We start from the raw sequence: 22,359 nt of genomic DNA, 5'->3' as shown, positions 1-22,359 counted from the left end.
AAATTGGTGACCAAAATAATCATGAGATTCGCACCTTACTTCGTAAATAAGATTACTGTAGTCATAATTGTACGTGAGTTTAGATCAACAAAGTATGATGAAAACGTAGTCAACACATTGCTTATGTAAACCGGATCACGCTTTAGATGGAAATACAACTGAAAACTGTTATGTAACCTGTAAAATAAAAATCGAGGACATCTTTAACAAAAGATAACGTTTACTGAGTTTAGAGTAAGTGATAATTTGGCAGCTTTTACGTAACTGAATCGTGGATGTATTTTCCATTCATCCTTTATGCAAAGGTTTCACGCCATTATGTTTTGTGGATGATAAACGATGTTTCTGGCTGTGAAGTTGCCGTCACTATCCTTCCCGAGACCCCAGGCGGCCCGGTATCGCCGGTAATATACCTCCCTGGTCGGCGGCTGCCTATTTATTGCCTCCAGGAAGAAAGGACCAGAGAGAAAGTAGTACATAATTACGACATTTTACCGCGATGGCAGGGTTAACGCCTACCATTCACCGTTGTGTTGAGTCACTGTTTCGTGCGTCTCTCTCCGTACCTTACCACTTGCTTGTATAATATGTATTCTTAGGCATCCCTGGGGATAGGGGAGAAAGAATACTTCCCAAGTATTCCCTGCGTGTCGTAGAAGGCGACTAAAAGGGGAGGGAGCGGGTGGCTGGAAATCCTCCCCTCTCGTTTTTTTCAATTTTCCAAAAGAAGGAACAGAGAAGGGGGCCAGGTGAGGATGTTCCCTCAAAGGCCCATTCCTCTGTTCTTAACGCTACCTCGCTGACGTGGGAAATGGCGAATAGTACGAAAGAAAAAAAGAAGATTTGTCTTTAATTTGTTCATATGTCCTATTGATTGTCTTGAAATTTCATTTCTGTACCATGCCAGGAGAGTAGAAAATTTGTGCCAAAGTTTATGTGAAATCAGTTTGATGTGTTTGGTTGATGTTTCACATGCTGAAGAGCTTAGAGAATATAGGCACTGGTCTTACCATACTGTGTAAACATGGCATTTATATGAATGGAAACACTGTGTTGTTAGATTAATTATCATTTTAGTCAATCCATTTTATGCTTTTTTTTTTTTTTTTCCCCAAAAGAAGGAACAGAGAAGGGGGCCAGGTGAGGATATTCCCTCAAACGCCCAGTCCTCTGTTCTTAATGCTACCTTGCTAATGCGGGAAATGGCGAATAGAATGAAAGAAAAAAGACATACATAGTAAAAGAGATAGATGTACTTAGTAGTTTTTAACATGCAGCATACTATGATTCCTTAAACAAGATGAGTGTCATGGTCATTTTGACTTCTTTTGTAACTGATGTGTAATATTTTTGTGCCAGAAAATCTGCTTGTCCATTTGATAGATTTCATCACTATGCTTCTCCTTTTGTAAGGTGTCTTTATTTGATTAACTCACAATTAGTGCATTTAGTATAAGCTGCTTGTCTTTTTGAAATATCTCATAATTAGATAATCTCACAAGTATTACAATAGTCTCTATGTCTTAATTTATTTGTAGTTTGTATTAAGTTGAGTTTTGGTAGATAGCTGTTTTAGGTATTTCCAATAAGGAAAAAATTTACTGATACCCTTCTCTTATTAACTTAGTATGTTTTTTAATGAAGATTAAAAGGAAGTGCATTTACCCAGTACAAAGTTTGATCGAAATGACTGTTATGTCTGTCTCATTAGAGTAGTACCACTTTTTCTTTCCTTTGACAAATGCAATTCAGTAGTGAATTGTTTACCTTTCCCATTTAGCCTTGTACACCCAGATGGCTTTATCTGTTGGACATAGCTTTGGCTATAAGATGGATCCTGTATTGGTCACATTTCTCTATAATGAATAGGTATATCATCATCGATGTCTGTTTCCTATCAGTTGATAAGTAACCCTATGTAAACGTATTATACTACTTCTTGGTAATTTGAATGAAGATAACTCTTTTTAAGGGGTTGCACTTAATAGTGGTAGTATTAATTCCATTGTTTTGGAAACTTACGTATGTTAGTAGCAATAACATGTTTAATATACTTTTATTTTTTCTCCAACAGAATATCACATTAAGAAAATGGAGTCACAGACTGGTGTACAAATGCCAGGGTCTCCACTTTTGAGTGAGATGATCAGGGAGGAAATCCTGGATGGAGAGATACCAACAGAGCCATCAGTAGAATGCCCTGAATTAAGTTTGAATAGTGACAAGACCTCTATGGTACACACCCATTGTTTTTTGTTTTCTTTATTTCAATAAGTAATTTGCTAAAGGTATTTGATATAGATATTCAGTAATAATATCAATAAGAAAGGTGAAGTTATACTGATACAGGAGTAGAATTTAAGAAGTCAGTGAAAGCTCAGATGAGAGTAAATGTTTTTCGTGTGTGTGCAAGTAGTTTGCAGGTGGAAAGGCTTATTCTTAATCCTAACTTTTTAACTATCTTTAACTATTTTGTTTTTAGAGTCAGTCCTGAAAAATGTCATATGACCATGAAAAGATAAAATTATTATTATCTTTTTTATTATAGGGTTTCCACATATCCTTGAAAAATCTTTAAATGTTTTATGTAGATTTAAAGCCTTGAAAATGTATGGTTTTGAGATATAAAAGGCCTTAATTTTATTGTCAAAGTTTCCTTTATGTTTTACATCACCAGCCAAGGGAGATTACATATGTGTACTGTTCTTACCATTCTCTGGTCAGTTGGGGATAGAGGATTTGTTAGTTGTAGAAAAAAACTATTTAGATTTGTACTAGTATTGGAAAGTTGAAGCATTTAACACCATGGGACTTAAAAATCCCCGTACATCAACATAATGACACTGTTGCTACCACCCAGAAAGACCCATTGATTCACCTCCCCCCAACATGTTGAAGGTTCCAGTCATGGGCAAAAGTTTACTTCAAGGCTGGGTGTTAACTGAAGTATAAAGAGGTTAATAAAAGGAAACACAAGAAGAGACAAGGATAAGTATTTATGATTTTTGGAGGAAGTGAAAAAAATCTTTTAAAAAGTGCTAGGTCATAGTTATTGGGAAAGACATGTAACAGAAGAGACTTCCAAAGCTTTGAGGTGTCAGAAAAGAAACAGTTACCATAACAGCCCACCTTTGAATTGCCAACTGCCAGGCAGTTACCATGCGATGCAGCGGCTTGATTGATATTGCTAGGTCTTTCTGTTGGTGGGAGCACACAAGCAGCCAGCTCTTGGGAGCAAAAGCCTACAGAAGAGGGAAAGTGAAGCAACATTTTGGCATAGGGTAAGTGGGTCAAGTTTTGGATTTAGCTAGGGAGAGTTGATAAGGTGGACCGCTTTAGACTCCACTCTGTCAAGTAAGGATGCTATAGTAGAACCACCCCAGATGTGAGAGCAGTACTCATTGCATGGCAGATCAATCATTTTTATGAATGGAGCAACTTTTCGGAAGAATAGAAATATCGACAGTTGAACAGGACTCCCAGTTTCTTAGAGGCAGACTTAGCTTTTTCCGCAATGTAGGGTTTCCAAAATTGTGTGCATGTTAAGGTAATACCAGGTATGCTCATTGAGTCAAGAGATGGAATTACAGACCTGTTGAAGGAGAGAGGAAAGTTGTGAAGAATTTCCCATAGAGAGATGGGCATAAACAGGATGTTGGAGGAATTAAAGTTAACCAGATTTTTTCTGCCCCTCTGAAAAATCTTGTTCATCTGAGTTTATGGAGGAAGTTGTGTTGAAACAAGATGCAGAATTAATTAGAGAGGAAGGAGCAGAATCAAAGGATGTAGAGGAATGCAGTTGATTCGTCACTGTATGAGTGCATTTGGTTGTTTTTAGAAGAAAGAAAATTGTTGATAGAAAGGAGAAAAAGTTTAGGAGACAGGACAGAACCATGAGGGACAGTGGAGAAAGGGGTAAGAAGCTGAACCAACAATAACTACAGAGATGGGTCAGCTGCAGAAGAAACTAGACACAAGAAAGCAAAGTGAGGGAGGGAACCTTAGAGATTGTACCCTAATGCCAAATCTTGTCAGATGTCTGGATATGTCAAGGGCAACCACATAAGATTCCCCAAAATCTTTCAGAGATGATGACCAGACAGTAGTAAGATAGGAAAGAATATCACTAGTGGATCTCGCCTTACGTGAGTCACACTGGGATCAGTGAGAAGACTATGAGATTCAAGATGTCTGAGGTTATGCGAGTTGAGGAGATATTCAAAGACTGGAAATGGTACATGTCAAAGCAACATCATGATAGTTGGAGTTAGAACAGTCACTCTTCATATGGATGAGATGTACCAACACGTTTCCAAGAAGAAAGAGTTTGTTTATTTAAACAAACAGAACAGATAGGCAAGCACAGTTGCATGTTCAGAGTCACGCTTTTTCAGTACATGGGAATGGATGCCATGAAGTCCGTAGGTTTTGCTTGTGTCCAGAGAGAGAAGTGCTTTTCGGGAATTTTGAAGAGAGATCATGGTGAGGGACATAGGATTAGTAAGTGGAGCATCAGGGGGTGAAGGAATGAGAAGGTCATCCACTGTAAAGTTAGTGGAGAAACAAGAACTAGAGAGTGTTTCTTAGTCTTTGGGAGAGACTGCTATAGTACTGTGAGAACGGAAAAGTAAGGGAGAGTGACAGATGTTGTTAGCAATGCCTGTAGCTGAAAACCAGATAGACCTATTAGTTGATGAAAAGGAGAGGTTAATGAGCTTTCTTTGAATAAAGGAAAGCTTTGCCTCATGGCTAACGTACTAGTGATAATTACAAGTAATGATAAATGCTGAATGGGAGTCTGAGGCAGGAAAGTTTTTCCAATTTTGATATGCCTGATTGGCCTCAGGTCAGGAAAGGGTAGCCTATGAATTGGAGGCAGAAGAGATAGATGTTTCCATTTCTGCAACATTAACCTCTGCTGTGTGTTTAGTGGAGACGGAAGCATCACAATACGAGATATTAATTTGCTCATGGAAAGTCGGAAAAAATTTTCCATAAATTATTCCAGTCAGTTTTGTTGAGGTGCCATTATTTACATTCGGAAAGGGCTGCTAGAGGTGGAGATGGCTCTAAAAGAGATACACTTATGAGAGTGTGATCAGATGAACCAATTGGGGGCGAGATTATGTAGCTACATCATAAGAGGTTAGATGTGAAAAACAGATCCAGAGTATTTGGAGAATGGTCACAGAAGTCAGGAATATGGATGGGGTGGGCGAGAATTAATTCTTGATAATTGAAAATGGAGAACATGAGGGCCTCAATTGCACAAAAATGTTGATATTTTTCCAATAATAAAGCAAGTTTTGTGTGCATTCATACTGTTGAAACATGTTTCCATTTCTTGAATGCTGAAGAGAATAAAAGTTTGTTAAATAGATGTTACCAATGTAATTTTCAGGTAAAGGAGGAGGATATAGGAGAGGGAAATGTTTTGAAGCGCCCATCAAGTGCAAGCCCATCAGAGGATGAGCCAGCATCAAAAAAACGTTCTAATGAGGTAGACAAGCTGTGGAAAAATGTTCATGATAATCCAAATGACTTTCAAGCTTGGACATTATTACTGCAGCATATTGACCAAGTGGTGAGTGCAGCAGAAGGCTTTGAATTGAAGGTAATATTTTTTTCTGTTGGCCATGGTTAGAGTTTTTCATGAGATCTTAATGGAGTTTTTTTGAAATTAACTGTACCTGGACTGTGCCCTGGTTTGAATGTTTAGGGCATGATATATTAAAGATAACTTTTTGGTTTACTTTTGAAATAGTGAATTGTGTTGCATTATGAATAACATTTGTTGTTGAAACAAAATAGTGATTGACACACAAAACATGATTGGAAATATTTTTTTGATAATAGCCCATTCTTTGAAAAACCGTGCACAGGCCTCATTTGTCCAGATATTTACCTGCCAAATATGGTGATAAATGTAAATTCTTTTATTGCTTCAGCATTTTGTTTTGAATTTATTGTAAACATAGGATAATTGATTTGATAGTCACTGGAAAAATATTTAAAGATATGCATTCTTTTAACCTTTTCAGTATGAACATTTTTCTTTTGTTTTCAGAGTGACTTGGAATCTGGCAGAGAGGCCTATGATGGGTTCTTTGAGCGATACCCTTACTGTTATGGTTACTGGAAGAAATTTGCTGATTTAGAGAGACGCAAGGGTACTAAGGAAACAACTTGTAAGGTGAGTCCATCTTCTATCAGCTGAAGCATAATGATGATCATGTGATGTTAAAACTGAACACAATTATAACCTGTTTCTCTTACAGTGATCTTAATGGTAGGTATTGCTTTAGCCTTTGAATCCAAACTAAATGATGGAAATCAACAATAATGGAGGAAAATGTTTGCATGCTTGGGTTCATTGGGATATGTGATATTTACCTACAAACTTATTAACCAAATGCATATTCTCTTTCAGAGAAAAATACAGAGCAAGGGTTTGTCTTGATGTGTATGGAATACAAATATTGTTAGTTTTATAATTTTCTGCACATAAACTGTTTTGGTTTGTCAAAAATTGATATATGTATTGGGTATATTTCTGACTGCTTTTAAGACATGTGTAAAATGGAATAAAACACAGCTGCAAACATTGTGTTGAGGATTGTTGCACAGTCTGTGTGAGGTTTGAGTGCACTTAATTTACTCTTGGCGTTATCTGACGAAGCGGCAGGGGTGTCGCGTCCCTCTCTCACTCAGTCATCTTGGTGTCTTCACGCAGAGTAGCAGTGCAGCGCCCCAGGGTAACAACAGTAGGTACTCCCTCAATATACCGGCCCTCACTACCCACGGGCACCACTACCAGGGTTCCTCAAGGTGCATCAGCAGAATGTGCTTACTCTATGTAGGGCAAGTCCTAGCATTGTATTAGATACCCCCTACTGTCATGTATTTACAACCAAAATAAGTACTTACCTTTGGATTACCTTTGAGAGATGGCACAAAAATGAAATTCTGGTATGCCTAGTGGAACCCTGTTGAGTGCTTCATGCCTATTCGTGTGGGACGTGGGTCAGATGATGAACTATATGCCAACAGTCTGTTGATTTGATGATACATTTAGAAGGCATGACTACCTGGTGTCTATAAGCTCTGGTTGGGGATCTTGTAACCTTTCAGCCATAGCAGAATTTGCCATAGATTTTGTAAGTTTATTAATGTGTAAGGTTATGTTTTGGTTTGTGGATATACAGGATCCTCTTTTTGGTGTAAGCAGAGTAGGCCAGAGAGTCAGGCATCAGTTCTTTAGCTGCACATTTATACTAAAGTGGTCTCTTTAATGGCAACAGGTATTTAACCGAGGGTTGGAGGCTATCCGATTGAGTGTTGACTTGTGGCTCCATTACATGGAGTACATCACCACACAGTTTCCTGACAATGAAGCCTTTGTACGTCAAGAGTTTGAACGAGCAATTGAAACTTGTGGGCTGGAGTTCAAGTGAGTACATTTTAGGAATTAAGGAAAGTTTTCCAACAGTTGGTTAATTGTTGTAGAACAAAAGAAGAATTTTCTCCTTGGAAACAAGTATGAAAGAAAAGGGAGGCCCTCATGGAGTGATATCTGATGGTGACATTGTTTGATTTTCGAGAATTAGGGTACAGATTCTTCAAACAACACTGGTGCTATGCACAGGTGATATATTTGAAAAGAAAAAAAATTTTCAGTAAAACATGCTGATACATTGTTGATAATTTGATACGTAAGGTTTTTCAGTCATAATGTCTTATAATGATGCCCAAAGTGTCAGAAATTTTTACCCTGCAATCACTGGGAAAATTGTTTAGAATCAGCTTCCACCAGTACCAGTAAGAAAAATATACACTCCTCATGTCCTTTTGAGTAAAGAAGGAAATATAATCACTTTACACAGACATCAAATGGTCAAAAAAGATCAATAAATGATGAAAAACAAAATCTTTTCTTTCATACTTGTTCACTATATCCCATGTTAGTGAGATAGCATCAGGAAGAGACAAAGCAAAGGCCTCATTTGCTCACATTCTTACTCTAGTTGTAATGTGTAATGCAGTGAAACTACTTACTTTTATTCACAGCCAGGCCCCACAGACCTCTCTGTGGTTTCCCCGGGCCGCTTCATGTATCTTGGTTCAGTCCATTAGCATGCTGCTACCTATGTATGCACCACATTGCTCCAGTTCACTCTATCCCATGCACTCTTTTCAACCTCCTGTATGTTCAGGCCGTCAGTCTTTAAAATCTTTTTACTTCATCCTTCCATTTCCCTATTTTTCCCTATTTTATAATTCTTACCAAAGAAAAAGATATGAATACTTTATACAGACACAAAATAGTTAAAAAAAATCAGTAAACATTATGGAAAAAATCTTTTCCTTCTTGCTCATTATTTCCCATGCTAGTGAGGCAGTCAGGAAGAGACAAAAAAGAAAGGCCTCATTCCCTCACTTCTCTTCTGTAGCTTTCATGTGTAAGGCATTGAAATCACAGCCTTCTCCCTACAACCAGGCCCCACAGACCTCTCTCTGGTTTCCCCAGGCTGGTTAATGTTACCTGGTTCAGTCCATTGATAGCATGCTTTCCCCTGTATATGCACCTTATTGCTCCAGTTCACTCTGTCCCATGCACTCCCATCAACCTCCTGCATGTTCAGCTCCTGAGCTATTAAAATCTTTTTTGCTTCATTCTTGGGCCTTCAGTGTGTTTTCTCCCTACCTGGCCTTTCTACTTCTGACACATATATCCTCTTTGTCAACATCTCCCTTCTCATTCTCTCTGAATGCCCAAACTGTATTAGCACACCTCCTTCAGTTCTCTCAGTTATGCTTGTCTTACTACCCTTTCATTACTTATTCAAACCACCTCACACCACATGTTCTCAAAATTTTCATTTCCAGTCAAACCACCTTACACTACACACCACTCTCTCACCATCCACTTTCAGTTTTACCCACATCAGTCTAGAATTTACTTACATCCTGTCACAACTCCCACAGCTTATGCTTCAGTAGTGCTACTCCTTTAGCTCTTGTCCTCTCACTAACCTCTGCCTCACTGGTAATCTGTCTTCAAAAACATAATCTCTCCTTGTCATTTTTAGCACTTTACAACACTTAACTCACACAGCTTATTCTTTGTAACTCTAGATTTTCCTGTGGTGAGCACTATGTGCTAGCCCTATCTTTTGGTAAAATGGTAGGAGCATTAGATAGAAGTAGTAGGCAGGGACATGTACACAGGAGCATTTGGTAGGAGTAGTAGTAGTGGTAGGTAAGAGCATGAGATCGAATTAGTCATCGGGAGCATTAGGTAGGAGTCTCTCCAAACACTGCGCAAGAGTTGCCCTCTGCCAGTGGCCTGCTTTTGAGGGTGAGGCATTAAAAGTTAAGAAGTGGCTCTGGCGTTCTTTAGTTATGGAGACTCTGTTGTCATGGCCACCCCTTTGAGGGAGTTCCAGTTGGAACAAGCATCAGAGATATAGATGGATTGATAGATTCTTCCTCACTCCTTGAGCTTTTTTTTCACTTGGAACCAGAACATCAAGGTTTCTTTCCTGAAACGTAAAACTTTTCTCTTCTCATCTTGGTTACATCCACTCACAACCAACCAGAGCTTTCAAAGAGGATGAACTCTCCTATCTTGGCTGATTCTGTTTTATCTATTAGAAATCAAAATACAAGAAGGGAGTGTTTCCAACCCCCTACTCTCACCCCATTTAGTCACCCCCTGCAACATGTAAGGAATATGAAGGTGGAAATATTCCCTAGCCTGAGCTTAGAGCCCAGTTTGTCAACTAACCCCTAGGGGTTGATGAAAAGCTGGGCTGACTGTGGACCAACTTCCGCAACCAGGATTTGAACCTATGCACTCAACCCTGGGCAGCTTGTGAATGTGTCATGGTCAGGAAAGCTAATCCCTTTACCATGAAGATTCATATGCTGCATTGCCCACTCCCGGGTATCTTAAACACTTCATTTTCTCCTCTTAAACTGACCTCAACAAACATGTCTCTGCCCACCTAAGCCTGATGACTGTGATTTTATTTACATTTATCATCATACCCCCTTCACTTACTTAACCAAACTTCTGCAGTTACTCACTCAGATCTGCCATCAGCTAACAAATTACTCACTTTCCAGGCCTAATTATCTACATTTATCTATCTATCTATATGTCTGTGTATCTATCTACCTACCTACTGACCCACCTGTTTCTCATGCCATACACTCTAGAAAACACGTCTTACTGCTTCTCACTGTAACTTTCATCTCATACCAATATTCATAAGACTTTCCATAAGGCATCTCTGTCATCCCTATCATATGCTTTCTCTTGATCCATAAATGCCACATACAAATTCTTCTGTTTCTCTTCAGTATTTTACACACATTCTTCAAAGCAAACACCTGATCCACATACCCTCCACTGCCCACCTTCAGCATGCTACTTTCTTCTTTCTCACATACCAAACACTTCTCATTCCTCTCTTACTCCCTTGGCTTTGTTTAATGTCACTTTTTTCTGTTCTACACTCATATCTTCTTCTATTACCTTGTGCAGTTCTCTTTTCCAAGGTCTCTTACTCTCACCACCCCCCTTTTCACCTATATTATTTCCTCATTTCCAAAAACCTTTACAATTCTTTACCTTTACCTGGTAACGATTGGATATCTCACCAGCTGCCTCTCTCTCATTCAAGTCTCTCTTTTGCATGTTTATGAGTATGTAATTCAGTAATGCCCACATACCATCTTTCTTACTTACTTATGTATTTTTACTATATGTATGATATGTGATCCAGGACCAATTTCTTCAAAAGTCCTGATGTTATCTAGAACCTTTTTAAAGGCTCTTCCTGCCCAAGGTTGTATACTTTCACCAGGGTAGTGTAAACTCATTTGGAGTTGGAAGTTCTTTGAGAAGACTGTACTCCCATGATACAGCCTTATTTGGAGTGACTTTTAACTTATGTTGTAACCTCCAGTAGATGGAGTCCAGCAGCACTACCTGTATTTATGTATGTCCATTTAAACCAGGTATTCCTAATCAATTGTCCGTTTTCAGTACAGAACTCCTTAAACCAGGTATTCACAATCACTTGTCTGTTTTTAACACAGAACTCCACAAGCTGTTATCCATTTCCATTCACTGTACTGAGTACCTCCATACCTCTATATTATACCTTCAACTGCTGTATTAACACCTTTCATATTTAAAAGCACCTGTCACTAATACCTGGTCTCTTGCATCAGAATTATTGGCACACTTATTAGCTTCCAAATCACTTGCCACTCATCATTGTCTTTCTCATGACCTAGGGCATAAGCACTAATAATCACCCATCTCTGGCAATCCACTTTCGTTCTTACCCACATTCACTCCCATACACTTTTCACATATAACAGAAGTGCTATCCATTCCTTGGCTGTTGCCCATCATGCTAACCCGTGACTTTACTTGTAAGATATTTCCAGACCATTCTTGTCCCTTACCCTTGAGCTTTGCTTCACACAGAGCTATAACATACAGGTTTCTTTCCTTAAATTAATTAGTTGTATCTCCTTTCTTCTCATCTTTGTTGCATCTACAGACATTCAGACACCCCAGACTGAGCCTTGGAAGATGTGCACTCATTGTTTGGCTCTTACTGTTCCATCTTACAGAAATTGAAATACAAGAAAGGGAGACTTTCAGTCCCCTACTCTATCCCCCGTTAGTTGCTTTCTATAAGACGGAATATTTTTTGTAAAATTTTGTCTCTCTTACCCTAGGGATATACCCTAGTAAGTACAAGACTATAGAGTTATGTACCATTGTATGCATAATGTTTTCTCTATGTTGTGTTTTAGTGCATGACCCATATATTGATTTGGGAAGTACATTGCAGGAATATTGATTTTCTTTTAATGTTTAGTAGCTAATGGGTATGGTTTAAATACAGACATTTATTACATTTAGAAATACCTTTTCCTATTTTTTGTATCTTTATCAGGTCAGACAAATTGTGGGAAGCATACATTGCATGGGAAAGTGCTGGGAAGAGGTGGAAAAATGTAACACTTCTATATGAAAGACTACTGGCAACTCCTACAAGCAAATACATGCAGCACTGGCAAAAGTAAGTAATTTTGTTATTTTCCATGGAAGAACTGCTTCAGTATTTTATTTCTTGAATAGTTACTAGGTAGTAGTTAGACAGCTACTGATCAGGGAGGTATATTACCAGCACTACCCTTTTCAGTAACAAGAATTCATTACGGCTCTGGAGTGAGCCAGCACTTGAGCGATTGTTATGTTGCACTCCTCTAACCCAGGTGGCTATCTTTTCTTTCGGCCTTGCCCTAGCATGGATTGCCAGCATTCTGTTCACAAACATGCAGTCTCGTCACATAACACTTGACTACTTAATTCACACAACTCATTTTTTATAACTAGATTTTCTTGCAGTGAGCACTATTCACTAGCCTTGCCTTTTGACAAAATGGTAGGAGCAATAGATAGCATTAGTTGATGGAAGCATTTGGTAGGAACATTAGGTTGAAGTAGAAGGTTGGAACATTAAATAGAAGTAGTAATAGGAATATTCGGTAGGAGTTTGTGAAAACACTGCACCAGAGTTGCCCCATGCCAGTAGGCTGTTAAGGGTGAGGCACTGAAGCCTAAGAAGTGGTATTTGAGTTCACCAGTTATCAAGACTTTTGCCACAGGCACCCCCATGAGGGAGTTCCAGAAGGGGATGGGTATAAGGGATATAGGTAGATAGTTGTATAAAGGGGGGATAAAGGTGTGTTCAAAACGTAGAGGTACAAGTTTTTTAAGCGTACCTGGTAAGTTGTATGGGAGGGTAGTGACTGAGAGGGTGAAGGCATGTACAGTAATTGGATTAGGGAGGAGCATTGTGGTTTCAGGAGTGGTAGAGGATGTGTGGATCAGGTGTTTACTTTAAAGAATGTTTTTCAAAAATACTTAGAGAGGTGGATGGATTTGTATGTGGTACATATGGATCTGGATAAAGCACATGTTAGTGTTTATAGATTGCCTTGTGAAAGGTCTTAAGAATATATGGTGTATGAGGAAAGCTGTTAGAAACAATGAGAAGATTTTATCAAGGGTGTAAGGCATGTGTATAAGTAGGAAGAGAGGAGAGTGAATGGTTCCAAGTGAAAGTTGTTCTACAGCAGGGGTGTTCGATGTTACCATGGTTGTTTATTTTGTCTGCAGCATGGGTGTTTGATGTTACCATGGTTGTTTAATTTGCTTACACCTTCCTGCAAGTTCATGTTCTGAGCAACCAAAATCTTTTTCACTCCATCCTTTCATCTCCAGTTTTGTCTTCCTTTCTCCTTTTCCCCTATACTTCTGATAATTATATCCTCATTGTTAAACTCCCCTCTCATGCTCTCTGTATGTCCAAAGCATGTCAACACATGAAATACAGTTCTCTCAGCCGTACTCTTTTTCTATATTATTACTTACTCTGTCATTACTTACTCAATTAACCCTCCTCGCACCACATAGTGTCTTCATACATTTAATTTCCAGTGCATCCACCCTCCCTGTGCATTCTCAAATATATCCCATGCTTGGCATCCATACAACATGGGTGGGACAACTATACCTGTATGCATGCCCATTTTCACCCTCTAAGATAGTGACCTCTTTTTACATTCCTAATGCTCCTAGAACCTTTAACCAACCACCCACCCTGTGATGCACCTCTGCTTCCATTATTCCATTCACTGCCATGTCCACCCCTTGGTATCAAAAACACAGAACTTTCTCTAGTTTTTCTTGATTCAAACACACACCATCTAACCTCATTCTCTCAAATGCTAAACATAATAACCTTCCGTTTATTCACATTAACTCTCAGATTCCTTCTTTCACACTCATCCAGACTCAGACACCAGATTTGCAGTTTCTCACTCAAATCTGTCATCATCAAACCCCATCTGATTCACTTTCCAGGCTGCTTCCCCTTGCAGAGTGCATCTCTCTCTCTCTCTCTCTCTCTCTCTCTCTCTCTCTCTCTCTCTCTCTCTCTCTCTCTCTCTCTCTCTCTCTCTCCTCTCTCTCCTCTCTCTCTCCTCTCTCTCTCCTCTCTCTCTCTCTCCTCTCTCTCTCTCTCCTCTCTCTCTCTCTCTCTCCCTCTCTCTCTCTCTCTCTCTCTCTCTCTCTCTCTCTCTCTCTCTCTCTCTCTCTCTCTCTCTCTCTCTCTCACTACTTCCATAAACAAATTAAACCCATGGTGATATCATTCACCCCCTGCCGCATACCAGCCTTCACAAAGGTGCTGCACACGTCCCATTTTTCTATATTTTTATTGGTTTATCAGATGTGAAATCTCTTCATGAGAGGTTTTCATAGAACATAACCCACTCTTAAAGCAGGGGATGGGTGTATTACAGTTTCTGAATTATTTGATATATTAAGAAAAATACTCATCTAACCAGAAATTTTTATCCAAAATTGATTGTTCCGCAAGCATTTTGGATAACAGAGGTTTTACCATAGGATATAATCCAGTAATGTCCATGTCCCTCATTTCCTACTTAGCTATATATACTTAAGTGTGGCCCTTTTTAAACTAGGTATTCCCAGTTGCACGTAACTCAAAAAGCTGTTCACCATTTCCATTCACCCTACTGGATACTAAACTCACAACAATGAAGGGGCATTAAGTAACTTCACCTTTATAGATAACAGGTTTATTGGATTTAGGCAGCCAGTTGGCTGAAAATACACAATTGAAGTTTTACAGAATTGGGAGGTCATGACAGTTATTAGTTAATTGAACATGTAAAAGCATAAGATTTGGGTGAGCTGGATATTTCCACACTTTGGACAAGTATTTGGTTGAGGTATATTTAGATAGTCAGGGTGGTAGATATATGGGGATGTTTATGGAGTAGATAGTATGGTTTAAACATTATGAAATTGATTGAATAGTGAGAGATGAACAGTTACAGTAACACATTCGTTGACATAACACATAGCTTAACTAACAGAAAACTGAGCTGTTCACTTGCTTAGCGGTGCACTTTGTTCATAGACTGTTAATGAAGTTCACAATGGTTGGTATAGGACTTTTCATGCACCAAGCTGTCCAAGCTCTGATTGGAACAAGTCGATTGTGGTGATGAACTATGGTCAATGATGGAGGGGTGTTGGGTGGGAGGTATCTGTGACAGGTGTATCAGCAGTTTATTGCCAAACTGCCACATGAGCTGCTGGTGTTGGTCAGAGAAGATGGACAGGTGCAGTGAGATGAAGGATTCTTGGTAGGTGGTGTAAGAAGATCCTCGGATGATTCTGCTTGCACTTTTACTTCACTCTGTCTAGCTGATCTTTCTGTGTATCTGTTAGTAAGGAGGACCAGGCTTGGGAGGTGTATGATAGTTTAGGTAAAATGAAGATGTTATAGACAACCCAACGCTCAGTTGGTGAGAAGGATGTGATCAATATGTCTGCAATAGTGGGATACCCTGCTTGATGCCAAGTGCCCTGTAAATGACATGACCACTTTGGAAGTTGAAACACACTCCAGAGATATACCAAGGAGAAGAAAACTCAGAAGGTAAGAGGAACGTTTTGCAGGAGCTGATAAAGAATTGCAGACCTTCTAAAGAAGCAACAGCTCACCCTACAAAGTAAAGAAAACTTTTCAAATGAATTATGGTATATAAACCTCACACTCGAAGTGTCTTGTTAAACTCGGCATTAGAATGAAGAGGAAAAAAGCCGTTACTGAAATAAGAAACAGTTTAAACCACTTTTACTCATATGCATTACCCATCAAACATTAACAGGCACCTCTAACACCCTTCTCAACACACATCATCCAAAGATTAAACCAACCAAATGCACACTATCCAAAGGAACAATGTCACTTTCATATCTTCGATCAAGCCAGCTCTCATCACTACAGCTTACAAGCGCCTAATAGATCCTACCTTCCCTCTGAAGACATAAAACACATAATCCTTGACTCCCCATTATTAGCAATAGACTTTTCAGGGGATGTGATAAACCACCTGAATACCCAGGAATCATTTGAAAGAATCGAAGTATTGCAATAACAAGAAACATACTTTTAATACCTAGTTTTGTTGACTGTTCCTATTGCTCTTTTGATGAATAAATTTGCTGTTCTCTCTATATCACTGATGCCCGTTCCTTCTCAGAACTCCCCTTGAGGGGGCATGCAAAAGTTTCCATTTATTCTTGTCTTTACATGCCCTCCTCAAATACACTGTTCCGTGCATTCGTCCACCATTTCTCTCCGTAGAGTATTCTTCCATTCTATTTCTTATTTACCGTTTTTTAGGTTCCAAGATCACGTGAAGAAACACTTGCCTAGTGAGGTTATTGGAGTAGATGAATTCCTTAGTTTGCGTCGTGAAGTGCTGGCAGAACTGAACAAGTCGGACACAGAGACACCAGATGAAGCACCTCCAGGTGTTGAGGCTGCCCCAGGAGATGAGCAAGTTGGGACAAATGTGGTATGTATTCTTAATTCATTTACTTTAAGAAATAAAAGTGGGGTAAGGTTGACTAAGTTATAAGGATGAGGTGATTGGGAGAAAATGCTAGGAAAAATCATGGATGAAGTGTTCTTTTATTGTTGTTGGTAATACAAGTTAAAGGGGTCACATTGTGGAAGATAGTGCAAAAGCATTTTCCCTCCTCCTCGATAACTGCATTTGCCCATTTAGTTAGGTAGTTGGGATATGTCTCCAAAGGTTTGAGAGGTATCAGGTTAGCACATTATAGAAATTGCTGCCAGTTATGGTTTGATGTAAAGAAAAAGTTGTATGTTGCCTTGATGTGCTGGATGCATATCATTTGAAGATGTCTTACTCTGATACATTCAGAGTGTGATATTTGGTGCTCAACGTCTTCATGGGTATTTTGTTTTAGAGAATTACAGTTCATTTTGATTATTGATTCATTTCTTGGACTCTATGACCCCACATTACCTTAGGGAATGACAGTTATCCCTTTTCAGCTTTCCTTGACCTGCTCCTGTTTGTATGCTGGGGCAACTCGTATTCATTTTACTCATGTGAATTTTGAAATGCAAAGTGCCTTTGCTTTGCAAATGTGACAACCTTTCTGGCATGCAGAAATGTTCAATATTGCTTTGGTCACTACTGTTAGCTCTTACTTTATGTAGCTGGTGAATGAAAAATTTAGGAAAGTTGATGTATACTGTCTTGCATTGAATGAGGGTGAAGATGCACGTAATGAAAATGGAATAGGGAGAAATGAAGGTTTGCTCTGTAAAGGAGCAACTACAACTGACTCCCCGAAATCCAATAATGCTTTCCTAAATATTTCCCATTCCTCACGTACTGCCCTGACTGTGTTTACTCTCATCTTTTGTCATTTTACACTCAATCTCCCCTGCTATTCCTTCACACATGTTTGTTTTCTAAGCACACGTTCCCCACTCTCTTTCTCCTCAGTCATAATGTTTCTTCTTGTCCAAAAATCTTCATCTTTGCCCACACCCCTACAAGGTACTGGTCAGGAGAGGTGTGGTAGTATGAAGAATGTGGTTGAGGGTGTGCTGATATGGTTTGGACATATGGAGAAAATGATTGTGGGGAGGTTAACCAACAAGAATATATGTGTTCAAAGTAGAGGGGACAAGGAGAAGAGGAGAGTAAATTGGAGATGTAAGGGTTGTGAAAAATATTTTGAGTGGCTAGGGCCTGAATATGCAGGAGAGTGAAAGGCATTCATGGAATTGAACCAGAGCATATAAAGCAGCAAGGAAAAACTTGGAAAAGTCTGTGGGGCCTGGTTGTGGATAGGGGACTATGGTTTCAGTGCATTATATATGACTGCTAGAGTATGGATGTGAGAGAATAAAGCTTTTTCTCCATCTTCTCTTTGTGCCAACATAGGAAGTACTGAATTAGTATGAAAAGAAATAATGTCTTTTGACATTGTAAGGTTGAATTTATTTCTTAACCCGGAAATCCAGAATTTTGGGGTTGGAAAGGATAACTTAGTGGCACATTAAGAGGTTAATATCAAGCCACTCATTATTTTGCAGGAGAGTGTTATAATACCAATGTGCTCTTAAAATTCAGGTGTCTCATTTACTATTATTATTCCGAAATCTTTAACATAACTTCCCTTTCTGGTTCCTGTATGGCATTTGTATGTAGATGCTGGAATATTGTTCATTTTTCCTCATCTTGTTCAAAATTCTTTCCTTTAAATTCTGTTATTTTCTAACACCCATTTTGTTTACAGTAATCATTGTACCTTGCATTTTTCTAGTCTTTATTTTATAGAGCCGAGTAGGGGGTGACTTGGCCACAAGCCTTAAATTTTTCCTTCACGTTGCTGGTGTAGACAGGGAGCAGTTATGGAAAAGGTTTAAGGATTGAATAAGTGAGGTACATAACATGAAATGAAGCATGAAACATCAAAAAAGATGTAAAGAAGTTCTTTTATGGTATGAGAGGGGTAGATGAAGGGAGTAACTGAATGAGGTTATGGTAATTGCAGTGTACAAGAGTTGAAAAAGGTTCTGGGATTGCAGAGAATGTTAAAAAAATGTATCCTCCTCCTGTAGTATGTAGTACAAAAAGGTGATTACGCTCACTCACCCTCAGATATCATAGACCTTTAATGCTTGGGACAAAGAGGTCTTCAGAGAGTCAATTTTAAAATTTCCTTTGCCTTTTAGAATTATTTCAGTCTTTTGTCACCATTGTTCACTTTAAAACCTATCTGTTATGTTGCTCCTCTGTTAATATGGACTGGTAGAGGCTGTTACCCACTGGTCTTTGTGAGTACCACATTTGGTCACTGTGGTGTGCAATAAATTTCTACATTGAATGGTCCATACCATTTTAATGGCTGCAGGCCATTTCTCTTATCATACAGTACAAAGAGGCAATTGCACACATACATGCACCTTCATGCATTGTAGATTCTAAATGCTTGGGACTGGCAGGTCTGTAGAAATTCATTCTTACAGGAAAGTTGACATGCCTGTTTGGGGCACTTGGGTCTCCTATCCCCACTGTTTGGTCTGAAACCAATCTTTCATGTTTCTTCTCTGCTCATTCAGGCTGTTGCCCATAGTTCTGTGTAAGTACCACATTTAGCTAGTTTGGTACACTTTTTAAATTAAGATGAACAATCCATAATATTTTGATGGTTGTAGATGATATATTAAACAATGATAGGCCTGGATGTTTTTCTGTTTTTTCATATTTTCTTTTTTACGCTTTTCAGCTTCACTAATGATATTTTTTAGTCATCTTTGCCAGTCGTGCTTATAGGACATCAGTCTTTCTCACATTCCTTTCATCCTTATTTTGAGATATGTCAGTAGCTTTTTAAGTGAGCACTTTATATTTAACCTTTAGTTTTCTTTTCTGAACATTGAGCTGTTTTTCCAGTATTCAGCTAATAATTTTTTTTTTCTTTTGCTGTTTAGCAGATTTGGAGACAATAAAGTGCAGTTGTTTAACGTTGTGTAGCATGTGCTAAAGATCTGATTATTTTCCCAGAATTACTTTATTTCCTTTATGCTAGGAAGTATACAAAATTACAAAAAAAATGGCTGACTAATTGGGAAATTTGCAAATTTATTTACCAAGGAGGTATATTACCAGTAATACCCAGGTATCAGGAGTGTGACATCTGCTTAGTGAGCCAGCACTTCAGTTATCAAGTTGCACTCTTCTGACCCATGCACCTCTTTTCTTTCTGCCCCACTAACACATGGACCACTGGTATTCTGCTCACAAACATACAATCTATCCTTGTCATAGGTAACACTTGACTCGCACAGCTCATTCTTTATAACTCTGGATTTTCCTACAATGAGCACTGTGTGCTAGCTCTGCCTTTTGACAGAATAGTAGGAGCAGTAAATAGTAGTAGAAGGTAAGAACATTTAGGTAGAAATATTGGGTAGTAGTAGTTAGAAGGAGCATTAGATAGAAATAGTCAGTAGGAACATTTAGGTCGGTAACCTCAGCAAACACTGAACTAGAGTTGCCCTCTGCCAGTGGCCCGTTAAGGGTGAGTTGCTGAAGGCTAAAATGCAGCACTGGAGTTCCATTAAGAACAGGTGTCAGAGATATCGGTAGATAGATAAAGTATGCTCTTAAGACGATTTGAAGATTTTCATATATTTTCATTAGTATGCTCTTAAGACGATTTGTAGATTTTTATATATTTTCGTTAAAGTGAAAAGTTATCAATATCATAAATGCTTTCATACATTTGTTAGCATAGCTCTATATACTTTTGATTTCAGAGACCCCGACAGCATTTCTCGGCTTTTGCCATTAAGATTTGGCTTGTAAATTTGAAGTTGGTATCTTTCATTTCATCAGACTACTACCCCATACAGAATAGAATGGCACATACAAAACCTAAACACTTTATTCATCATACATGTCCACATCATATGTGTTGCTCTATGTTGGTGATTGATGGAGAACAAATTCAAAATATTAGATAAACTCACTTAAGTAAGCAGTTATAAGTTTCTTGTACTGAAAAATGTTTCGTAATTTTTTTCTTTTAGAGAAAGCGCAAGGAAAAAACTAGAAAAAAAGAAATTTGATGTCTGTGGTCTAGTGTGGAGGTTAGATACGTGAGTTAGCTGTTAGGATGTGAATAGGATTGTTACCAAAGGATGAAAATGCAGTTATTATATGTTGATTGAAAGGATTAGTTTTTGATGTTTCATAACATTTTGCAGAATAGAGTATAAGCCTATTGGATTGCAGTACAGTGGTTGGTACATATCAGCTGATTTTGCATGGATACCATGGCCCAGTACAGTGAATGAAACTCAGACAGTTTAATAGGAAAGCATTGTTTTGTATAACTTAAGCTGACTGGCATTGCTGTGTCATACCTGTATTCTTCCTTGAGGGTCTTTCCTTTTTAATTTCCACTCCTTCAGAGACCTAACATATCCCATATAGTTAATGGATCATTCATTCCAGAAGAAAAATTGGAAATGTCAAGGTGAATTGGCACTTTTCCTACCCAAACCTTTTGATGACATGAGTCTCATTTACAAGCTTAATTCATTCTTGTTAAGTCTTGTATCAGTAAGACAAATACTAAATTTACTGTCTCCAGTTATGATAATTTCCTATATTCCAGGTAGAGTGAGCTTAACAGAAAGGATTGGCCTTGAAGAGATCCATAATCATGGTAAATTATAGATAATACACATGCCTCGATCTCAGTTTTGTTATGAATAAAAGTTTGATATTTAAATCAAGAAATACAGATTTGACTCACAGAAGAACCCATGTGGATGTTACCATCTTTTATACATGAAAGACTCACACAGACAAATCACATTGGAAATATTATTTTGTACCTTTATTTTAGGATGAAGAAACAAAAGCCCTACAAAAGAGCATCATAGCAGCACGTCAGAAAATTCATGATGTCAATGTGATTGAAGTCAAGGCACTTTGGAGTTACGAAGATGCTATCAAGAGACCATACTTCCATGTCAAGCCATTAGAGAAGAGTCAGTTAACTGCATGGAGAAATTATTTGGATTATGAAATCAAGCAAATGAATGCAGCTAGGATAAGAGTATTGTTTGAGAGGTGCCTCATTGCTTGTGCCTTTTATGAGGAATTTTGGATGAGGGTAAGTCATATGTTTGTGTTGAAAGGCAAGGAAAGTTTAAGAATGCATTGATAATTTAGATATAAAGGTCAAGAAAATTTACTTTAGGTAAATAATTGTTGAATTATTTGTATTTAATCTCTGAATTTGTAATTGTAAATTGTTCAGATTACTTGGAGACATAGATATTCTCTTCTTTTTAAATAAGCTAGACACATTTTAAAGACAATTGAAAGATGATTACCATGTTTTACTCCAGGTTATTTGAAGTTATTTGGCCATGTTGACCTGTGAATTCACATGATTGGAAAAAGTTATGGATAGGCTTCTCTTTCTCATTTAATTTTTCTTTGTGTATTTTTCCCCTTTCGTTAGTGACTATTCCTTTTCCACCTGAGCAAAGAAGTATCGGGAACTGAATGTTGGTGGAAAATTGTGGTGTTGCTCTTGTTTATTTTTATTTTAGATATCTGGGAGTGGATCTGCAGCGGATGGAACCATGGAAGCGGAAGTGGATCATATGGTGGGGGAGGGGGCGAAATCCTGGGAGCCTTAAAGAATGTGTGGAAGTCGAGAACATTATCTCGGAAAGCAAAAATGGGTATGTTTGAAGGAATAGTGGTTCCAACGATGTTGTATGGTTGCGAGGCGTGGGCTATGGATAGAGTTGTGCGCAGGAGGATGGATGTGCTGGAAATGAGATGTTTGAGGACAATGTGTGGTGTGAGGTG

General features: G+C 38.4%; 1 protein-coding gene across 12 annotated transcripts in view; it reads left to right on the top strand.

Moving 5' to 3' along the window:
- Prp39 (pre-mRNA processing factor 39) overlaps nucleotides 1-22,359 on the top strand; it is a 126,081-nt gene that overhangs the window by 67,578 nt on the left and 36,144 nt on the right. For 10 of the 12 annotated variants that reach the window (XM_071663172.1, XM_071663175.1, XM_071663167.1 and 7 more), the window contains 7 exons: nucleotides 2,075-2,235; nucleotides 5,402-5,614; nucleotides 6,068-6,193; nucleotides 7,302-7,450; nucleotides 11,982-12,107; nucleotides 16,317-16,491; nucleotides 21,380-21,649. In XM_071663172.1, coding sequence (XP_071519273.1) covers nucleotides 2,075-2,235; nucleotides 5,402-5,614; nucleotides 6,068-6,193; nucleotides 7,302-7,450; nucleotides 11,982-12,107; nucleotides 16,317-16,491; nucleotides 21,380-21,649 — 1,220 coding nt within the window. The remainder of the gene's footprint in view (nucleotides 1-2,074; nucleotides 2,236-5,401; nucleotides 5,615-6,067; nucleotides 6,194-7,301; nucleotides 7,451-11,981; nucleotides 12,108-16,316; nucleotides 16,492-21,379; nucleotides 21,650-22,359) is intronic. The other 2 variants (XM_071663173.1, XM_071663180.1) reach the window with 1 other exon arrangement.

The sequence above is a fragment of the Panulirus ornatus genome, chromosome 7 (assembly GCF_036320965.1).
Source record: "Panulirus ornatus isolate Po-2019 chromosome 7, ASM3632096v1, whole genome shotgun sequence".
NCBI classification, from domain to species: Eukaryota; Metazoa; Arthropoda; class Malacostraca; order Decapoda; family Palinuridae; genus Panulirus; species Panulirus ornatus.
The sequence above is the reverse complement of the archived record's forward strand: the minus strand, read 5'-3'. Positions and strand labels throughout refer to the sequence as shown.